At 36.3% G+C, this 16,939-nt stretch overlaps 6 protein-coding genes across 8 annotated transcripts; 1 reads left to right on the top strand and 5 right to left on the bottom strand.

Moving 5' to 3' along the window:
- Positions 1 to 12: 12 nt before the first annotated feature.
- LOC145901404 (F-box only protein 32-like) lies at positions 13 to 2,905 on the bottom strand. The gene is made up of 9 exons (XM_082989074.1): positions 2,744 to 2,905; positions 2,100 to 2,191; positions 1,872 to 1,936; positions 1,620 to 1,806; positions 1,378 to 1,550; positions 1,136 to 1,312; positions 941 to 1,068; positions 795 to 870; positions 13 to 673 (listed from the first exon to the last, which is right to left on the bottom strand). Exons 1-9 carry the CDS (start codon positions 2,857 to 2,859, stop codon positions 575 to 577), a joined length of 1,113 nt encoding a protein of 370 aa, XP_082845200.1. The 5' UTR covers positions 2,860 to 2,905; the 3' UTR covers positions 13 to 574.
- Positions 2,906 to 4,053: 1,148 nt separating this feature from the next.
- On the bottom strand, positions 4,054 to 8,242 carry LOC145902081 (DNA primase large subunit-like). The gene is made up of 13 exons (XM_082989936.1): positions 8,044 to 8,242; positions 7,885 to 7,985; positions 7,716 to 7,825; positions 7,564 to 7,658; positions 7,358 to 7,478; positions 7,060 to 7,212; positions 6,924 to 7,004; positions 6,712 to 6,852; positions 5,678 to 5,860; positions 5,387 to 5,513; positions 5,051 to 5,202; positions 4,917 to 4,986; positions 4,054 to 4,592 (listed from the first exon to the last, which is right to left on the bottom strand). Exons 1-13 carry the CDS (start codon positions 8,115 to 8,117, stop codon positions 4,411 to 4,413), a joined length of 1,590 nt encoding a protein of 529 aa, XP_082846062.1. The 5' UTR covers positions 8,118 to 8,242; the 3' UTR covers positions 4,054 to 4,410.
- LOC145902083 (non-structural maintenance of chromosomes element 1 homolog) lies at positions 8,135 to 9,136 on the bottom strand. 3 transcript variants are annotated; one of them, XM_082989939.1, is made up of 2 exons: positions 8,826 to 9,136; positions 8,135 to 8,771 (listed from the first exon to the last, which is right to left on the bottom strand). In XM_082989939.1, exons 1-2 carry the CDS (start codon positions 9,037 to 9,039, stop codon positions 8,248 to 8,250), a joined length of 738 nt encoding a protein of 245 aa, XP_082846065.1. In that variant the 5' UTR covers positions 9,040 to 9,136; the 3' UTR covers positions 8,135 to 8,247. The 3 variants fall into 3 exon arrangements, with proteins under 3 accessions (XP_082846065.1, XP_082846064.1, XP_082846063.1); XM_082989938.1 differs by having other exon boundaries at positions 8,135 to 8,970; positions 9,036 to 9,098; XM_082989937.1 differs by having other exon boundaries at positions 8,135 to 9,136.
- Positions 9,137 to 9,986: 850 nt separating this feature from the next.
- LOC145903294 (biogenesis of lysosome-related organelles complex 1 subunit 1-like) lies at positions 9,987 to 11,448 on the bottom strand. Its single transcript, XM_082991370.1, has 3 exons — positions 11,180 to 11,448; positions 10,996 to 11,128; positions 9,987 to 10,913 (listed from the first exon to the last, which is right to left on the bottom strand). The coding sequence occupies exons 1-3, from the start codon at positions 11,311 to 11,313 to the stop codon at positions 10,791 to 10,793; spliced, it is 390 nt and encodes a 129-aa protein (XP_082847496.1). The 5' UTR covers positions 11,314 to 11,448; the 3' UTR covers positions 9,987 to 10,790.
- A 2,253-nt stretch (positions 11,449 to 13,701) lies between these two features.
- Positions 13,702 to 14,722, top strand: LOC145903444 (uncharacterized). The gene has a single exon (XM_082991525.1). The coding sequence runs from the start codon at positions 13,780 to 13,782 to the stop codon at positions 14,410 to 14,412; it is 633 nt and encodes a 210-aa protein (XP_082847651.1). The 5' UTR covers positions 13,702 to 13,779; the 3' UTR covers positions 14,413 to 14,722.
- A 131-nt stretch (positions 14,723 to 14,853) lies between these two features.
- Positions 14,854 to 16,230, bottom strand: LOC145903295 (vacuolar protein sorting-associated protein 37B-like). The gene is made up of 4 exons (XM_082991371.1): positions 16,056 to 16,230; positions 15,822 to 15,993; positions 15,470 to 15,552; positions 14,854 to 15,412 (listed from the first exon to the last, which is right to left on the bottom strand). Exons 1-4 carry the CDS (start codon positions 16,212 to 16,214, stop codon positions 15,089 to 15,091), a joined length of 738 nt encoding a protein of 245 aa, XP_082847497.1. The 5' UTR covers positions 16,215 to 16,230; the 3' UTR covers positions 14,854 to 15,088.
- Positions 16,231 to 16,939: the final 709 nt, after the last annotated feature.

Raw genomic sequence — 16,939 nt, 5'->3', positions numbered from 1 at the left:
GTACACACCATGCTTAGGTCAAATTTTATTCACAAGAAGCACAATTATACGGTCACTGCTAATAGAGACGGCTTTAAATACAAAAATTATTTTTGCGAAGAAGGCATTTCCCGATTTTTGAACAGAAGACATGGTATGCAGAGCTTCAACAGCAATATCAAAAACAGAAATAGAACATCAAAAACATAGAACTGTAAAAAATGGCAACAGAAGTAGCATTTGCACCAATTGTTTGCACAGTTAAAATTTATACAAAGACAAAAAAATTGACAATTTCTGGCAATAAATCGGACCAAACCTGCTGGTCAAATATATGCATTTATATTTACTTCTGATTTAAAAAGTATTTGTTTGTGCAAATATCTATATTTGCTGTGTTCATTGAACAATTGTGCAAAAGCAATTTGGGTTGTGTGGTGTAAGATAATATTTCTAGACCAATCCATTATCTTTGATGGATCTTTCATGACCTTTTCTGATAAATTTTGTCCCATATTTATCATCCATCAACAACAAATGCAATTAATAACAGCAGCAATTTACAACATAAAATGAAATACGAGCATGTATCCCTCTACCGCATTTCAAAGAAAGTAACAAGTTGTTGGGGTGAGAGCTCCACTATGTCTGGAACCAAATCTTTTCTTTCTTTAATGCATGGGTGTCCAGTTTCCTGAGTGAAGGTTACAAGTAAGATACCATACAAAAAGGAAAAAGTGCGTACAGGTTGAAAGAAATTTAAAGTACAATGAGTTGTATTGATAAATTATTCAAGGATGAAACAAGATACCAACCTTCCAATATAAAATACTGCATTGACGACAGAACAACAATGGATCAACATATGATTCTTCTTTAATGTTGCACTTTCTAAGAAGATGTTCGGTTTTACAACAGCAATTGTCCAAAATTTATTTATAATTACCATTCCAATTCTTACCTCCGAAGCTGTGCATGGACTTTTTTCCAATAAAAAACATTGTTAGGATTCAAATTATTTTGTTTTAAATCAGTCTTGTTGGATTCAACCTTAGTTTCAACATCAATTTGTGCTTTCAAAATCTGTGCCTACACAAAAAATGCTTTTCTCATTCTGACATTTTTGCATGTAGCTATAATTCCCTTGTAAAAGTACCTTTTTAAAGTTAACAAAGCACAGGTCCTTCCACACATTTGGATTTTCACAGATTTCATGTAGTGTTTTATTCACACATGAAAGGCTTTTCAAATCTTCATAATCCGTTAAACAGGAAACAATTGCTGATTGCACTTCAACTGGCATGTCACTCAAAGTTGCTTGACTGTCCATTCGCTGTAGGCGGCAAATAATTGTTGGTAGGAAACAAAACAACATTCAAATATAAAAAAAATAGTTACATGTGGCACTTCAATTTGCTTCAACTGACTTCGCCATTTTCTGACAATTTCCAATTTCTTGAACCATGTAGCTTTGGAACTGATCATCCTCTTTTTTGATTGCTTTTGCAAGACTGTCATCAGTGTTTCGAGAATGTATCCCATTTGTCTAATACCACGCTGGGTGGCCATCACTACAAAAAAAAACATAATAAATTTGTTCCAATTGTTAAGTCTTCAATGCAGCATTTGATTTTAGCTACCTTGTGACAGAAGAACTTCTACCATAAGAAACAGATGCTGTTGAGCAGTAGCACTAAGTGTTGACATTTCATATTTTACCAGCAGGTGTGTGACTTGCAGAATATAAGGAAATCTGTATGGCAGTGAAGCACCACCAGTAAAATCAAGCCTTCTTATGAGCTCTCCCAATGTAGTGTAACCATGGCACTATATGAACAAAAGGCTTGAAAGTTAAAAAATGAAAGATAACTGGAAATTCAGATTTAACTAACCTCACGGGTTCCCTGAAGTCCAATCTGGAGCCAGGGCATATTTTCGCGGACACTGCATTTTGAAACTGAAAACCAGACAAATAAAATGTAAATTGTGGGTTGGGGTAGCTTTTGTTTAATGTCAACGTGAAATCATGTGTCACAAACATAAATGCTGCCATGTGCATTGTGACATCACTATAGGTGAGGTATCATGTTTATATATACTATAACTCAGAAGATACTAACTTGGTGCTGAAGTTAAGCTTGTGTACGAGTTTTTGTTTTTGGTTGTTTGAGTTTGTCGAAGAAAGGCTTCAATAATTTTCTTCACATGATTTCTGCAACAAGGAAATTACTGTGAACAAATCGACCTAAGGAAGAAGGGCGGTACAAGTTCGAAACAAACGCAACGGAAAAGGTACGTATGCCACGAATTTTGCCCATGTTAAGGCAACGGAATGTTTTGCCCCAAGCGCAGCAATTCACTTTTCACTAATATGGTACAGAATTTTAAAGTCAAAGTTACGCAACGTTGCGCAAAGCTCTCGTCGATTTATCTAGATCATGTTCTCGCCACTTTTATCGGTGATGTTTTCGAAAGGAAAAGGAACCCGAACACTGCGGGGTCTGCAATGTTGCTACCCATGTTACAGCATATGTTCGTTTACGGTCCCGACATTATTGTCCATAAGCAGATTGGTTTTGTCACGAACATTTAACAGCTGATGCAACAACTAAAGTACAGCACGTGATCGCATTTAAGTTCTTTACATCGTGTTGGTCACTTTACTGACGTCACGATGCTATTTATGTAATATGCATTAACTATCACGTGCTCGTAAGTAACAAAGAAAGTGGGCCCGTTAGGAAGTCCTAATGTGACATCTAACCTTGGTATAGTTTCCACGGTTACACCCAAGTTTTTCTCCGTAATTTCCCATCTTGATGATCCGACTTTGTCCCATTGTAAACCTGGCGACCTCCAATCTTGGCCGAGAAAGGGCATAGTAAAAATATAGGTCTTCGTTTAGCGTAGAAATATGTTTGCTTACGTATCTACAGAACGACAAAACCAAGTAACAACATGCGAGCATATAACTTGTACAATCCCAAAACAAAAAGTAGAAATGTCAATTGCGTCTTCCGGAAATCGCCAACTTACTACCGACATTTGCGAAAATTATTTCGTCATAATAATATGTTACTTGTTAAGTAACAGCCATAATTAAAATGTGCTATGTAGTTTGCTACTATATGATGAAATAGCTATGCAAGCGTAGTTTGCCTGAATACTTCATGTGTGTAAAGAAAAGTAGCATGCAGGTTAAAGGGAACATCTTGCTCAAAATCCACGATGCTAAATATTAAAAAAAAGTGTAAAACAACATAATATAACCTATAATTGCCCAGAATAACTAAGGTATCTGAAATAACTATTATAAAGTTCTTTATATTTTCACTAAATACTTCTACTCCGTCTGCCGTACATGCTGTCGCACAAATGATCTGTCGTGAAGGGCATGAGTTCTTTGTTATTATTGACAAGAGCACATTGCTATCACGTGGTCTGATCAGCTGATGGCTGCTTTATATACGGCGTGTCAAATATTTTTGTGCTGTATTGTAACTAACATATCAAAATATAGACAGTTTTTCATATTCAAATAAAGTACTTTTAAGCGTATTAGATAAAATTTTATGTAATATGTACAAGCCAATTTAATTAAAACAATGTTATTTTTTTTGTCTGGGCAGAAAGAAATTTGATTCGGCGTAAACCTGTTTTTGTCTGACCTATTAACCAGTCATGCGTATAATTCTTTCAAACGTTGCTCAATCTTCTAGCCTAGGATGTGCGACAACCCTGATGTCATAGTATTTCCAAGAAAGCTTTATTATCAAGCCCATGTCGGCGCGTTCTTGTCCAGTATTTAAACAAGCAATCGAACAAAATATTTTCTATGTCGCAAGTGTTCTTGGTCTATTGACTGTTTTTCCTGGATATAATCATCACATGGTCTTTCCCAAGTGTACTGACGAAAGCTTTTACGGGGGAGGTAAACAAATTGTCTTTACACAGGGAGACAAAGAGGCTACATACTGCTGATAGTAGTAACCATTTCCCCAAACAAATCTTTGGTCAGTCAACTTTCCCGTAAGTTTCATAAATTCCCCCATTTATTACAACGATAGTGTTCGCTTTACAACACAATTGTGATAATAAGTGTGTTATATTTATGACCCGCAAAATTATATTTCAATGGCAAAAAAACGCTTGGTTAATTCGGGGCATATATCAAACCTTATGTTTTATACATACATTTGAATAACATTTTATTTTACCTTTTGCAAGTATTTTGGGATTACTTTGCTGCCACTTATTATAATCGGTTAGTGTAACGGTCCAAACAGTTTGATAAAGTCAATCGAGTGGCAATATTGTTGAATGAACTGCATTGTGACTTCAAATGCTGAAAATCCCAATTACTGTATCTGTTTTTGGGAGAAGAGCGTGTTCGGCAAAATGAATCGAATTACGCAACTGTTCATGTTATAGTTATGCGGTTTGCTCGGAATATTCTAGAAGCATTTGGTCAAGTTCGCTGTCGTCGAAGTCGTTTTTAGGTTTCTTTGCCACAGAGGCAGATTCATCGAGTTTCTGCAGAGGGGTCGACCAACTAGGTGTGAAACCAGCGTCGGATTTCTCCCTGGAAGGCCGAGCTCTGTCTGACTTTTCACCTGAGGAACACACGGAAAGTTTATCGCATTTCGTTTGATTCGTGTGACGGACACTATACACTATAAAACACATTTTTGGCCTTTTCTGCAAAAAATAATGATTTAGGGTGTGAACTAATGTGGGCTACATAATTGCAGCAAATTCGTTGATCAGCTATTATTTCGATAATATTACTCTTGATACAATGTTTTATTTAATGCAAACCGGAACACATTAAGTTGATGAGTCAAGCTTTTTAAAAATTGTCTACAACCGTACTTGAGAAAAATCTTTGCGTGCGCAGGACAAGTTGGTTATTAAACAAAACGAAGACATATTTATACCTTTAAGTATTCGCTGACTTTCATCGAAGTAGTGGTTGGGATGAGTAACCTGGAATGACGAGTCTTCAATCTGCAAGTAAAGCCTTTTATGTTAGTATCAACTGTCAAATTGGTTACACCCAATACATACAGACCTTATGCGTGGCTTCAAAGTACTTTTGACAAGCTATTTGAAAATGCTGAGCCTTAACAAGCTCGATGATTTGATCCACAGCTTCTGACGGCGTTTTGTAACTGCGTAACTTTTGACGCAGCAGATCCGGTGACGTATGCTTAAATGGGCAACCTATACACAAAGGGAAGAGGCTAATATGCAAGGTTGTGCAATGCAATATCTGGGATCCTACGTAACTGTTGACATTTTTTGGTTGAGAAAAACTGGTTCAGCTACTTCAAACGAGCGCCATAAAAGCATTTCCGTAATTTTTTTTGGTTTTCATGGTTTTTGCAGATTGTACAAAGATAATTACCGTGGTGATCCTGTGCAGCGGGTGGATTTTTGGTAATAATGGTCATACAACTGTACGGTGTGTAGTTGGTTCTTTTTCCCTCCTTGCCGTAGTTATGGCGGATATTGTATGCGTGTTCCTTGTCAAACTAAAAAATCATCGTACGTTGTGTCTATTCTTTAAACGAAATATATAATTAATCTTGGGACTCGTTTATTAACGCAAAATAAAACAAAAAATACCTTGTCTGCAACCTTATAACCAATTTTCTGGCATTTAATCATTTTTTAAAATAAGTTAACACAACGTTACTTTGTCCACCCCAATCCCCTTCCCCATTTCTTGTCTCCAAAATTTCAGGGAATCTTCAAGGGTGACGCCAATTCCCTTTAGAAACAAGCCGTATTGCATTCGTCCCCAATGTCGAAGGTGGTGGGTGTCTTTCAGTGCTCTGTGCACCTCCCTCATACATAGAGGGTACGATATGGTGGACATCTGCCAAGATAAATTGTAATAATGACGTTAATCCGACAACTACGCAAAAATCGGTTTGAAAACAGGCACACACGAAGGTGTGCAAATTGGGCCTTCTGGTACGCGGATTTGATGGTTTATCAACGTTTTGCCTTTTTCCACAATTCTCGGCTTAGTTGATTGTTAACAGTTAGTGATGTGCCAAAACAGAATAGATTCGGATTCCTAAACCTAGTATTCGGCCGAAACCAAACAATTCCTAAATTTACATATTGGTCATAAAAATACACATGCACAGTATATATTTTTACTATTGCAACATAATTTTATTCTGATGCCTTTATTTGCCAGTGTTTCCCTCTTTTTTGTCATTTTTGTGTGTAAACCAAACAACAATTTGCAATTCCTAGTATTGATGTTAAAATTTCAGTAAAACATAATAAATGTAGAATTCGAAGTCAATATTCGGATTCAGTGTTGATATTTGGACAAATATTGAAAAACACCTGCTGGTCAGCCCAATCCGAATATTCGTTTTCGGTCCGGCACATCCATATTATCAATTTTTTTTTGAAACAACACAGACATATACGACCTGTCTACCACAAGCACTGCTTTCAATGTGTTTAGGGTGGATTTAAACACCATACAAAATATGCCAGTTTCTCAGGCAAAGGATATTTAAAAAATTATAAAATTTAAAAAATTTTTTTTAATTAAACATCCTACAAAACAACTGTGTTAGTTTGCAAGAAACTGTTTCGGGACAAATTCTCAAACCTCACAATCAAATGTATCACACAAAAAAATATTATACACAGCTTATATTATTGATAAATAAAAATAAACAGAAATATGGTTGGTTTGATTACCTCGTCTAAATCTGATATGGAAACATTTCCTTCATTTCTTTTTGGGTCATAAGCAGTGGAGAGTGCATTTTGATTAAATGATCGCAAGATTGGAAGCAAACGATCGTCTTCTTCCAGATGTGGCAGTGACCGGGCTGTAAGCTGACAAACCAGAATGATAGCATATGTCAACAAAATTAATCGTGAACAAAAATTACTTTCAGCAAACTTACAGTGAGCGCTTTTGACAAATGTTCACGGAATTGCGTGCTGATTATTGACAAAAATTCCTTTTGGGGAACAAATGCATCACCCTGCAAAGCAAAACAATGAATACAAGCAATGTGTAAAGTAGACACTTTCACATACCTCGAACAAAAACACCCTCCTGCTACTGACAAGATTCAACACTTCCTCAAAAGGGACTCTGTAGAAGCTACTTTTTTCCACGACTGCTTCACTCATTTCACAGGATATTTTACTGAGGCTTGAAGAGAATCTTTGTTTCTCTTCCTCTGAAATCTGCAAAACAATAAAAAAAAAATCTGCAGTGGACTAATGCTTAATATGGGGTATTAAAATGGAGTGTGTAAACAGAGAATTTCATGAATTGTAGTGGAATAGACAGTGTATTAAAGTCAAAACTAACCACGGTAAATGAACATACCGGCATGTAAAAGAGTTTGTTGATTTGTAAAAATTCCTGCACACTGCTCATTCCTTCCCGCAGAAATCGAAACTTAAAAAGGTCTAATTCCTTTTCCAAAAACCATCTTCTTAGTTCTTCCCTTAAAAAACAGTGAACTGATTGAATGCAACAGGTGGTACATAATTATAGTGTCTTCTTTTAACACAAGTGACAGAAGCACTCACGATCTACAGTAAGCCAGTCTCAAAATGAAGTGAGAAATGTGATCTCGCTTTCTCCACTCCAACTCTGCAACACTTGCTTCTGTGCCAGTGACAGTCTATCACACAAAAATGCATTTTCTAATATGCTTGACCATGCCTAAAAATAACATTACCGTTTTAAGAAAACCAGGATAATTCTTCCTCAAAAATTCAGTAAGTTTGTCATTGTAGGCTTGGCTATTTTTGACAGCGGATATGGACAGGGAATCCAAATAGTGCAAAACTTTAAAGGAAATAAGTACGTTTGTTTGTTGTTAGTGTTTTACATGCTAAAACATTTACCTTTAACTCTTTCAAATGCAAACATCTCAAAGTCCTGTAATGTTATGTTCATTGTTGGTGGGTCATTGTACATCATTAATCCATGGGGATAAGATTCCAAACTTAAAACAAACAAGGATGAAGATATAACCTGATCATCATCATTATCCATGAACCAACCTTATATCAGAGCTGAGCATTAATCGCCTGTTTCGGCGGCGAATGCCTTGTTTGGGAGTGCCTCCAAACTGCATCCTTTAGAATTAGTGAAAATTTACTACTCCTAAACTGAACAAAAGAAAGGACGGTGAGTAAAATGTATATACAGTAAATCACACAAAAGTACTTGTAGTTTGAAAAAAAAAATATCATAAGAAAATGTCATTAACGTAAACGAGCCCTTTTTCTTGATTTTCTGTGACTTGAAAGATCATCAGAATGTTCCTCATGATTATTACCAGGTGACAAGCCATCAATATTCCATATTGCTCCACATGCTGAACATTTAGGATCATTCTTGCCAGCAAAGTATCGATTCGCACAGAAGTTGTGCATCCTCACAGAACAGTTCATGCATGATTTTCCTTGAAACACAGCTGTACTGCACATTTGACAATCATGAAGCAAACCTTGAAAAGCCCCAGCCATGTAAAGCTCAAGCTCAATGATCGTTCTTGGTGTCATGGATATAATTCCGTTTTGGTCAAAAAACCAACCATCATCTATGCATCTAGATAAAAGTTTTTTGCCATCAGCCTTTGACATTTTAGGATTTAGTGAATCGGCCAAGTTTAGCACATCAACAGAAGAAATAGTTCCTACATCAGGGGGAGTGTTGGCATGAACAATTGACTCGACGATTCGTCGAAAAAACTCCAGTTCCACTCGGGTGAAATCGCCCCCAACCACTAGACGATTCAAGTCACTTTCAACTTGGCTTGCCAGTACATACATTATTTCACCTGTGTCCTCTCTTTTACCCTTTCGTATTTTTAAGTGATAAACATGGATCTTGTCATTGATAACTCGGATAAAATCCTGTATGTCGCCGGCAAAATCCACATCAGACAAGCGGCAACATTCTTCGCAAGTTCTTTGACATTCGGTCTGTGTAAACGACCCATTGTTCATGATAGCTTGTAAGAAATAAATATGGCACTTTTTGTATGTACCCATGTTAATCGCATTTAAATGTCAGTAACGATAACATAAACAAATTCTTGTCAAACTCTGCAGTCTTGCCTCATACCTCTCTTTTCAATGGAAATCGAAACATCACATCGAATGGCGGGAAACGCGTCAAGCACTTTAACTTCTTTGAATGTACCAGTAGAATTAACCAAATGTGAACATTTTAAAATAATGTTTGAACTATATTTTATGTTTTCATTTGATGAAAAAATATTCTGAAACTACCAAGCGTTATAAAAACATCTTATTATTACGACCAATTGCATAGAAAAAATCTGAATATTTTGTGTATGTTGTAGCGTCGTTTTCGCTATTGTTACGTAATATGCCACATTATTCGCGATATGGCGAGACGACGGTGCTTGTTGTCGAAAGATAACACCTGTCAGATCAAAAGCGTTGATCGATTATCGGCGCGGCATCAGCCAAGGCTCTTGATCTAAAGATGAACAGTTGGGATTCCTGAAGAACTTGATTCGAATCCGTACCCAGTTTTCCAATCTTTTTTAAGTGCATTTGAAGCAAACATTTAACCAATTGCCCAACTTCCACAAGAGGAGACGGACTCTGTGTTAGATAAAGTTGTGGCTTTCATGAACCAACGGGGCAACCAAATCGAATGTAGGACAATTTCCGAATTTGCTTTATTTTGGAATTTGTTGCATTTAGCGTCTTTTTGTTGCAAGAATCTCGCCGGACAGAGTAGGAGAATGTTACTATTGGTAGCTTACCGATTGTCATTGAATATAAAGTATGACAGCAAAAAATTCATCCGCTACACTATAACTTGCAAAGACCATGCAGTGGAACGTCTTTCACCGACAGGAACAACTTCGAAGAGTAATGAGAACACAGCAAGCTATTACAACCGATTGAGGCATAATTTACCTCCTGGTTTTATTTTGTTTTGACAGAAAAGTGAAAAAGGTAGATGGATTTTGCAAAATAGTAGATCACATACATACACAGTCAATTTTAGTTAAATATTAGCCCCATTTCTCCTTTGCACAATTGCATAAAAAATTATTGCTGGATAAATGCTGAGCAGCCCATGATATGTTTAAATGCAATGTTAGTTCCACTGAAATGGGATGTTGAACAAAACATTTTGGATGAACTGGAATTTCAGGACAAAGGCCAAGCCATACAGTAGAGATTATTGACAATAAAAGCCATCTGTATAAAAAGTCCAGTCCATGCTTACCAGCAACTGTTTTTTTATCATTACATAATGAAGCATAACTTCACAATGCAGCATGCATATTATCAGTTAAATGCATCCTCATGAAAACATAAATTTATTATTAATTAGAATTGCTCTTCTGGCACTTAGTTTCTAAAGCGTTTAATTGAAACCGACGTTTCGTCTGCCATTCGGCGAGACTTCCTCAGGGTTTTGTCAACAATAATGCATCAAACGCATAAACAGTAAAAACGCAAGAAAATCACAAATAAAATAAATTTATTACATACACATAGAACTTAAAACAAAGATCTGAAATGACAATTCTTTTTTTTACACCTATCATATAACAAAGGGTGGGAAAAGTTCTTTCAAATAAACAAAAAAATGACCAACCCAATACAACAATTTATTTAGTTCAATTAGTGGTTATGGTTTTTGATACAACTTCTTTTCTTAAACAGAAAAAGTGGTTTTATGAAACAATCATAAAATTGGTCAGAATGCCCAACAAAAATATATTGCACTTTACGCTAAAACATGTTCCAAACAGTCAGGATTTACTGCCGGAAGTGGAAATTGTACCACTATGTGAGTGAAGATATTCCAATGAATTAGCAACAGCTTTTAAATCATCTTCTATGCTTGTTGCCCAATTTTCCACATCACCCAGTTCCTATAAAGAAAGTAGTTGAGTATTGACAAATAAACAAGATATCTATGCTCCTTCTGTGCCATATAAAAAAATTAAAATTCACCTTTAATGCTGTCTGAAATGCATTTAATTCACTTGTCCATCGATTTGTGATTTTTGTAAAGTGTGCTGCTTGTACTTGAAGTTGCTTCATTTCAGAATCAAGAGCACATTGGTTCACATATGATGCCGAAACCCTAAAAACAATTTTGTTGCTGTTGAAACGTAAAATGTACAGCTATACTTACCCACTATTTATGGATTTCATGACGCCCTCGTTGAACTTAAACAGAGCTGATGTTGCATCCTGACGTCGCCTGTCTTGTGATTGTTTATGGGCATACTGTTTCACGCGATGCTCTTTTAACATTGACGTCAACATGCTTGGGAATGGAATGCTCAGGAGCACCTGGTCGCAAGGTTTGTAGAGAAAACGTAGTTACTTTCAAATTACAACTGCAAGTAAAGCAAAATACAACAGTAGCAGCACCAGATGAATTCCTCCGCACGCATAAGGTCCACACCAAAAAGCAGCCAACCATGTAATGGCACTTTCTGCTTGAGTGAATACATAAAAAATCAGTACATCAAATACAAACAAAACAAAGTTTTTGAAACAAAATATTCTGTGGTGTATTTTTTTACTTCTGACAAACTAGAGAATAAAACAAGTTGTTGTGGGCTTTGTTGTTGAGCTAAAATTCTTTTCTGGTTGGTCTAATCTGCACCTACCGATAAGATTATACTGCAAATTTATTTATGCCAGCGACAGCAATATGAGTATGCAGATGTCTGCACCTTCATCTGGCGTCCCGGTCATCGACCAGTATGTCCCGCTTATTTTTTGGTCACTCAGACAACAAATGTCACAGTACAGAACTATAGAAAACATAGTTGGTTGCACAGTGGTTTGAAGGGAACGTGCAAGGTGGGTGTGAGTCTCATGATAAATATTTCATGTTAAAGTATCTTGAATAGGGCGGGTGATTGGCAGCATTAGTCAAGCGCCCGACCCATATACCAAGAAGAAAACCTGATCAGGATTTGTGGCCAGGATATCCTTGGTTTTCCCGGTGTGGAAAAAATATCTTTAATGACACTTACCCGTATAGCATGAAAGCGACCCGGCTATTAAAAACCGTCACATCGATTTCAACAGAATTGAGAATGATTCCCAGAATCGGTTAAAAGAGTTGTTGTGTATTTATCAGGAAATGCGGCGTCATGATATGCTTTCTATGGTGCATTGATTGGATTTTTGGGGGTTTTGCAGGAACTTCTTCTCATCATAATGACTTTTTTTAGTTCGAGTTTGATTTAAATGTGCGTTGAGTTGTCCTTCTTTGGTCTTTTTTCGTTGTGCGTGTTAATTTTACAATACTACCTACAAAAACATAACAACCGTCCGTAATTTCGCATTTACTACTACACATGAACATATGCAACTGCCCGTAATATTGACACCCATACATCGCGGCTTGCTGACTTGCCCAGAGACCTTTGACATCGCGGCTTGCTGAATGCTGACTTGCCCAGATACCTTGTGACATCGCACCAGGACGAAGTTCAAAAAAGGCATTTCCTGCTCGCAAAAGTTACTGTTACAGCGAGTAATGACTTGTATGTGTTTTCATTCCCCGTTTCTGGTTCATGTCAGTGATCTGACTTCATTGACTATGGCGTAACAAGGCACTTACCATGATTGGTTAGAAATCCAAAAACGTAACAATGCGTGTGATGTCATTAGTGTCGCAATCTTGTGCTGACCACATTTTACAGTTTCTTTCGCAGTTTATAGTTGATCCAATTTAGTTTTTGGATTTGTTTTGTTCTAACATTAGTGTTTTATGTGTAGCTATAAAAACATGAAAGTTAAAGTAATTGAAATGCTGAAACGTCTTAGTTCGTCAAAGTGCCTGTAATTCAGTCCTGGACTCCTAACAAGTTGGTACGTAATTGAATGTGTAGATTGTGTTAGTTAAATGTCGTGATAATATTTGTGTATGAGTTAAGAGGTGTTGACTTTCTTAATGTAAACATATTTCTTTGTGTAAGTTTATCGGGCATATTGAATGTGCGTGTTATTGCCGATTGTGACACGTTTCTGTTCGTTTAACAGAGAACCAATGCTGTTGTGCAAGCGAAGAGGAATTTGTATCCGAAAAGCCAGGCAGTGTTGCGTTCAAAACAAATTAGGAAACCCCTAGTGCGGCGGTCGGTGCAGATCCAGGCTGCACAGATTTTGAGTAAATTACGGCCGCTACAGTTACTTCAATATATCTATAAGTTGCGTGCTGTTTACGCGTGCACAGCAATTTCCACAGACTGGTGTCAGAACGTGGTGTCTTTTTATATATGATAGAGCTTGTCCATTACCCATGCCCTCGATACAGTTGACAAACTAGTTCTTTGAGAAAAGGAACGCTTCGTTGAATAATGAAGTCACGTGATTTATGACATTGGTGGCTGAGTGAGTAGGTAAGTATGGTTTTGTTAATGCGTTGCAAAAGCCGTTGTGCAGACACAAATTTCCCAAAACTCATGGTCTATTGGTACATTGAGATCTGACGCCAGCCGTCAAATCGAGCTGCTGTTTAAACTTGTCGAAGTGAATTGACAGGGCGGTAATTGAGATAAAGGAATGTTTTTACCCTGACAGCTGGTATTGAACTCTTCTGTTGTTTTGTTCTAGTCCAGTGTAGGCTTGCAAGAGTGTGTCTTTGTTCAACGCAATGTGGAGGTTACTTGTATTAATTGCGTTTGTCTCTCAAGTATGTAGGCTGGAAAGGTTACTTTCCATTAATATGTTTTTAGTGTTTTTTTAAATATATTGGTGATCTGCTTTAAAATGTATTCTGCCAAAGCACAAAGCTGTGCGAAAATTTGCATTGTAAAGGCCAAAGAAACTACTTCAAGCAAGTTTTTTGATGAATATCTGCGGAGGGTTTCATCAAGAGCAAGCATTTCACTAACAAAGAGACAGCTAAAACAATACTGTGACATCTTAGGTATTCCTGTTACTGCATCAGAGCCAAAAATCAAGCAAGCGTTTTACAAGAAAAGTTTATTGCTGCATCCTGATCTCAACAAAGGTGTAAACTCCCAGCAAGCTTTTACAGAAATTTCAGAAGCTTATCAGGCCATGATAACGCATAAAAAAGGTGAAGGAGAAGGTTTTGAACAACAAACATGGAGAAGGACTGCAGAAATGGGTGGCTTCCGTCCTTGGGTGAAAGTTCCTCAACAAGATAAATCACAAGCCTCACCTTTCACTACCAGCAGCGTCGAACTGGATGAGCATTTAACCAGCCATCACTCCGTTGGTGATGCTATGTTAATACATGAAAGTAATGCTGGTGACTGGTGTAATGAATTCTACATTGAACAGATGGAAAAAGACTTCAAAAAGCATTTTAAAGGAACAGTAAAGAAACAAAACATTAATAAAGACAATACCAACAATGCATGTGTGATAATGTAATGTATAAAAATATTTTTTGTTGGATAGTAGAAATAGAAGGTGATTGTGTTTAAACATGCTGTTGTTTTATAGTAAATTTTATTGGAGCCCACTTGTTTGTTTTCTTTTGTTTTTATTATTTCTGTTTATTTAAATATGGTAGTTTTATTGCTAAGCGATTTGTTTTTTGACAGGTATTTTAGGCGGTGTTCACACAGGCAATCCTGTATGAAAATTATTTGAATTTTGTTAACTGTTTCAATCGTGACAGAGAATTAAATATTAATTTTTTGATTATTTTCTTTTCAATTAAAGTTCACATAAATGCCAACATGAACATTAATAACATGAGCCAGAGTGAGTTTTTATTTAAATAATATATTTTACTGCACCTATAAGTCTACGTACTATTCCCTAAACAATGCAGTACCATACAGGACTTTCGGGGACAACACTGCAAAATTAACATATAAACAGTTTTATTTCTATATTAATAATTGACAATATGAACAAAACGAGAATTGACTTTATTAAGCAGTAAGTTACCGTGATACATTTGAAAAAATTATAAACTGCTTAACCACACATCTACCAAAAACAAATAAAGAACACATAAGTTAAAACTTATACATATCCTCATCCACATACAGGTTTGTGGGGAATAACGATTAAAAACATCTCGAGGCAAATTTAATTGTTATGACCATTTGTAAGGTTGTGGTTGAGTTGGAGATGCGTATGGATTGGAGAAGTGATTAGGGGCTTGGCCAAAGTGGCTATGGCTAGGATAGGGCTGTCCAGAATGGTTTATTGAACCTGGGTACTGAGGTATACCCTGCGAGGTTCTGGATGGTACTGCCACATTGGAAGTGACTGGTGGATTTCTTTGTGCATCGAGCACTAATTCTCGCATCTTGTCTGTTTTAATTCGCCGCATGTGTGCCAGCGTTCTTTTAGCTTTAAACGTTGAAAGAAAGTCTGGTAGTTCTACTTTGCCTTCGCAAAATTCATCAGCCAGATTCTAAAAAGCATTGTTCAGTTGTTAGTAAGAAAATTTTTCTTTTTTGGATGCACACACCTCTGATTGTTCTTCTGTTTCAGCGCAAGTTGTTTGCAGTACTGCAAGCATTGTCTCAAGGTTAACATCTTTGTGCAAGGATTCTAAAAATATATATCTATATATGTGTGAAATACATTGACAAGTAAGCAGAAGTACTTTCTTGCTATGGTTATATTTAAAGATGTGTAAAAGAAACCCGTTGTGTTAAAGATAAAATATAATTTTTGGCAGCTCAGATCAAATATTCCAACAAGGAAACTGGTGCCATTAATTTCTATTTTAAACATATTTGGGGGCAGTGTCTCACATATCAAAGTTGTTTTATATTACATCAAGGCACACCATAATGGGTAGTTTCAGTAAATTTCACCTAGTTTTGCTTGATTTGTGTTAAAGTTGTCATTTAAATCCTTCAACTGCTCATATCTTGATGCTAATTCCTCTCGGAGTTGTTTTAATTTAGGCTCTTTAGTAATGTTGTCATCTGCAATGCTTCGGTTTTCAGCTTGAATCAGTTCCTTGTCCAGTTTAAGTTTCTTTATCTTTAAAATTCAGATACAAAATATATTTAACCAAAAATATTCTTTCAATAAATGACAGACACCTTTTCATGGTCCAACACTATTTCATTAATCTTGTCCTCATTCTCCATCAACTCCTGCAGTTCTTGCATACTTGCATCTTCCAATAATACAGCGAAGTCTATTTCATCTTTGACAGTATTTTGTCCAGCTTGTGGGTATTGATATCTCCAACTGGCCATTACAAACCTACGTTTATCCACTGCAAAACGGTAAATCATATCATGAACAAATGAAACAACTTGAATAATATCACTTACTCATTTAAAATTTTTCACTAACTGTGTACAAAACTCACCATATATGTATAGTATAAACTTATGTGTATTAGCATATTAAACTTAACCATTTTGTCTAATTGTTACGCAAATTTGTTAAAAGCACAATTTTGATAAACAACAAATGAATTTTCCTCTTGATCACGTGAAACATCGTTTTATGTGGTAAGTGTAAAATTCAGTAAACTTCCATTCTTTCAAAAGAATCGGTCAATTTATTGTCTGACTCAGGGCTGCCAGATGGTCAAAACACTTGACGGCCAATTTTTTTTTCTCTTACGGCCAAAATTCGGCCAAATCACGTTTTTGATATTTTTTTTCTCTTACGGCCAAAATTCGGCCAAATCACGTTATAAGTTTGATGATTTCCTTTAGAAACGACTATATAGCCGGAAATAAATTCGTAAATTGTATGTTTAAAACACTGTTATCTATATGCTTATCAGTGGTTTCAAAACCGGTTATGTTGCTAAAACATTACGATTGCAGAATAATTCTTTGCCAACTCAGTCAAGATTAGTTTATGACGTAACAATTTTTCGGAGACATATTTATGACAACACAATCGTCCACAAATCTATTGATAACCTGAAACCAGCAATGCCTTTTGTGGATTTATATAGTACCAA

The sequence above is a fragment of the Ascidia mentula genome, chromosome 5, assembly GCF_947561715.1.
Source record: "Ascidia mentula chromosome 5, kaAscMent1.1, whole genome shotgun sequence".
NCBI classification, from domain to species: Eukaryota; Metazoa; Chordata; class Ascidiacea; order Phlebobranchia; family Ascidiidae; genus Ascidia; species Ascidia mentula.
Note: the sequence above shows the minus strand (reverse complement) of the source record. Positions and strands in the feature narration are given on the sequence as shown.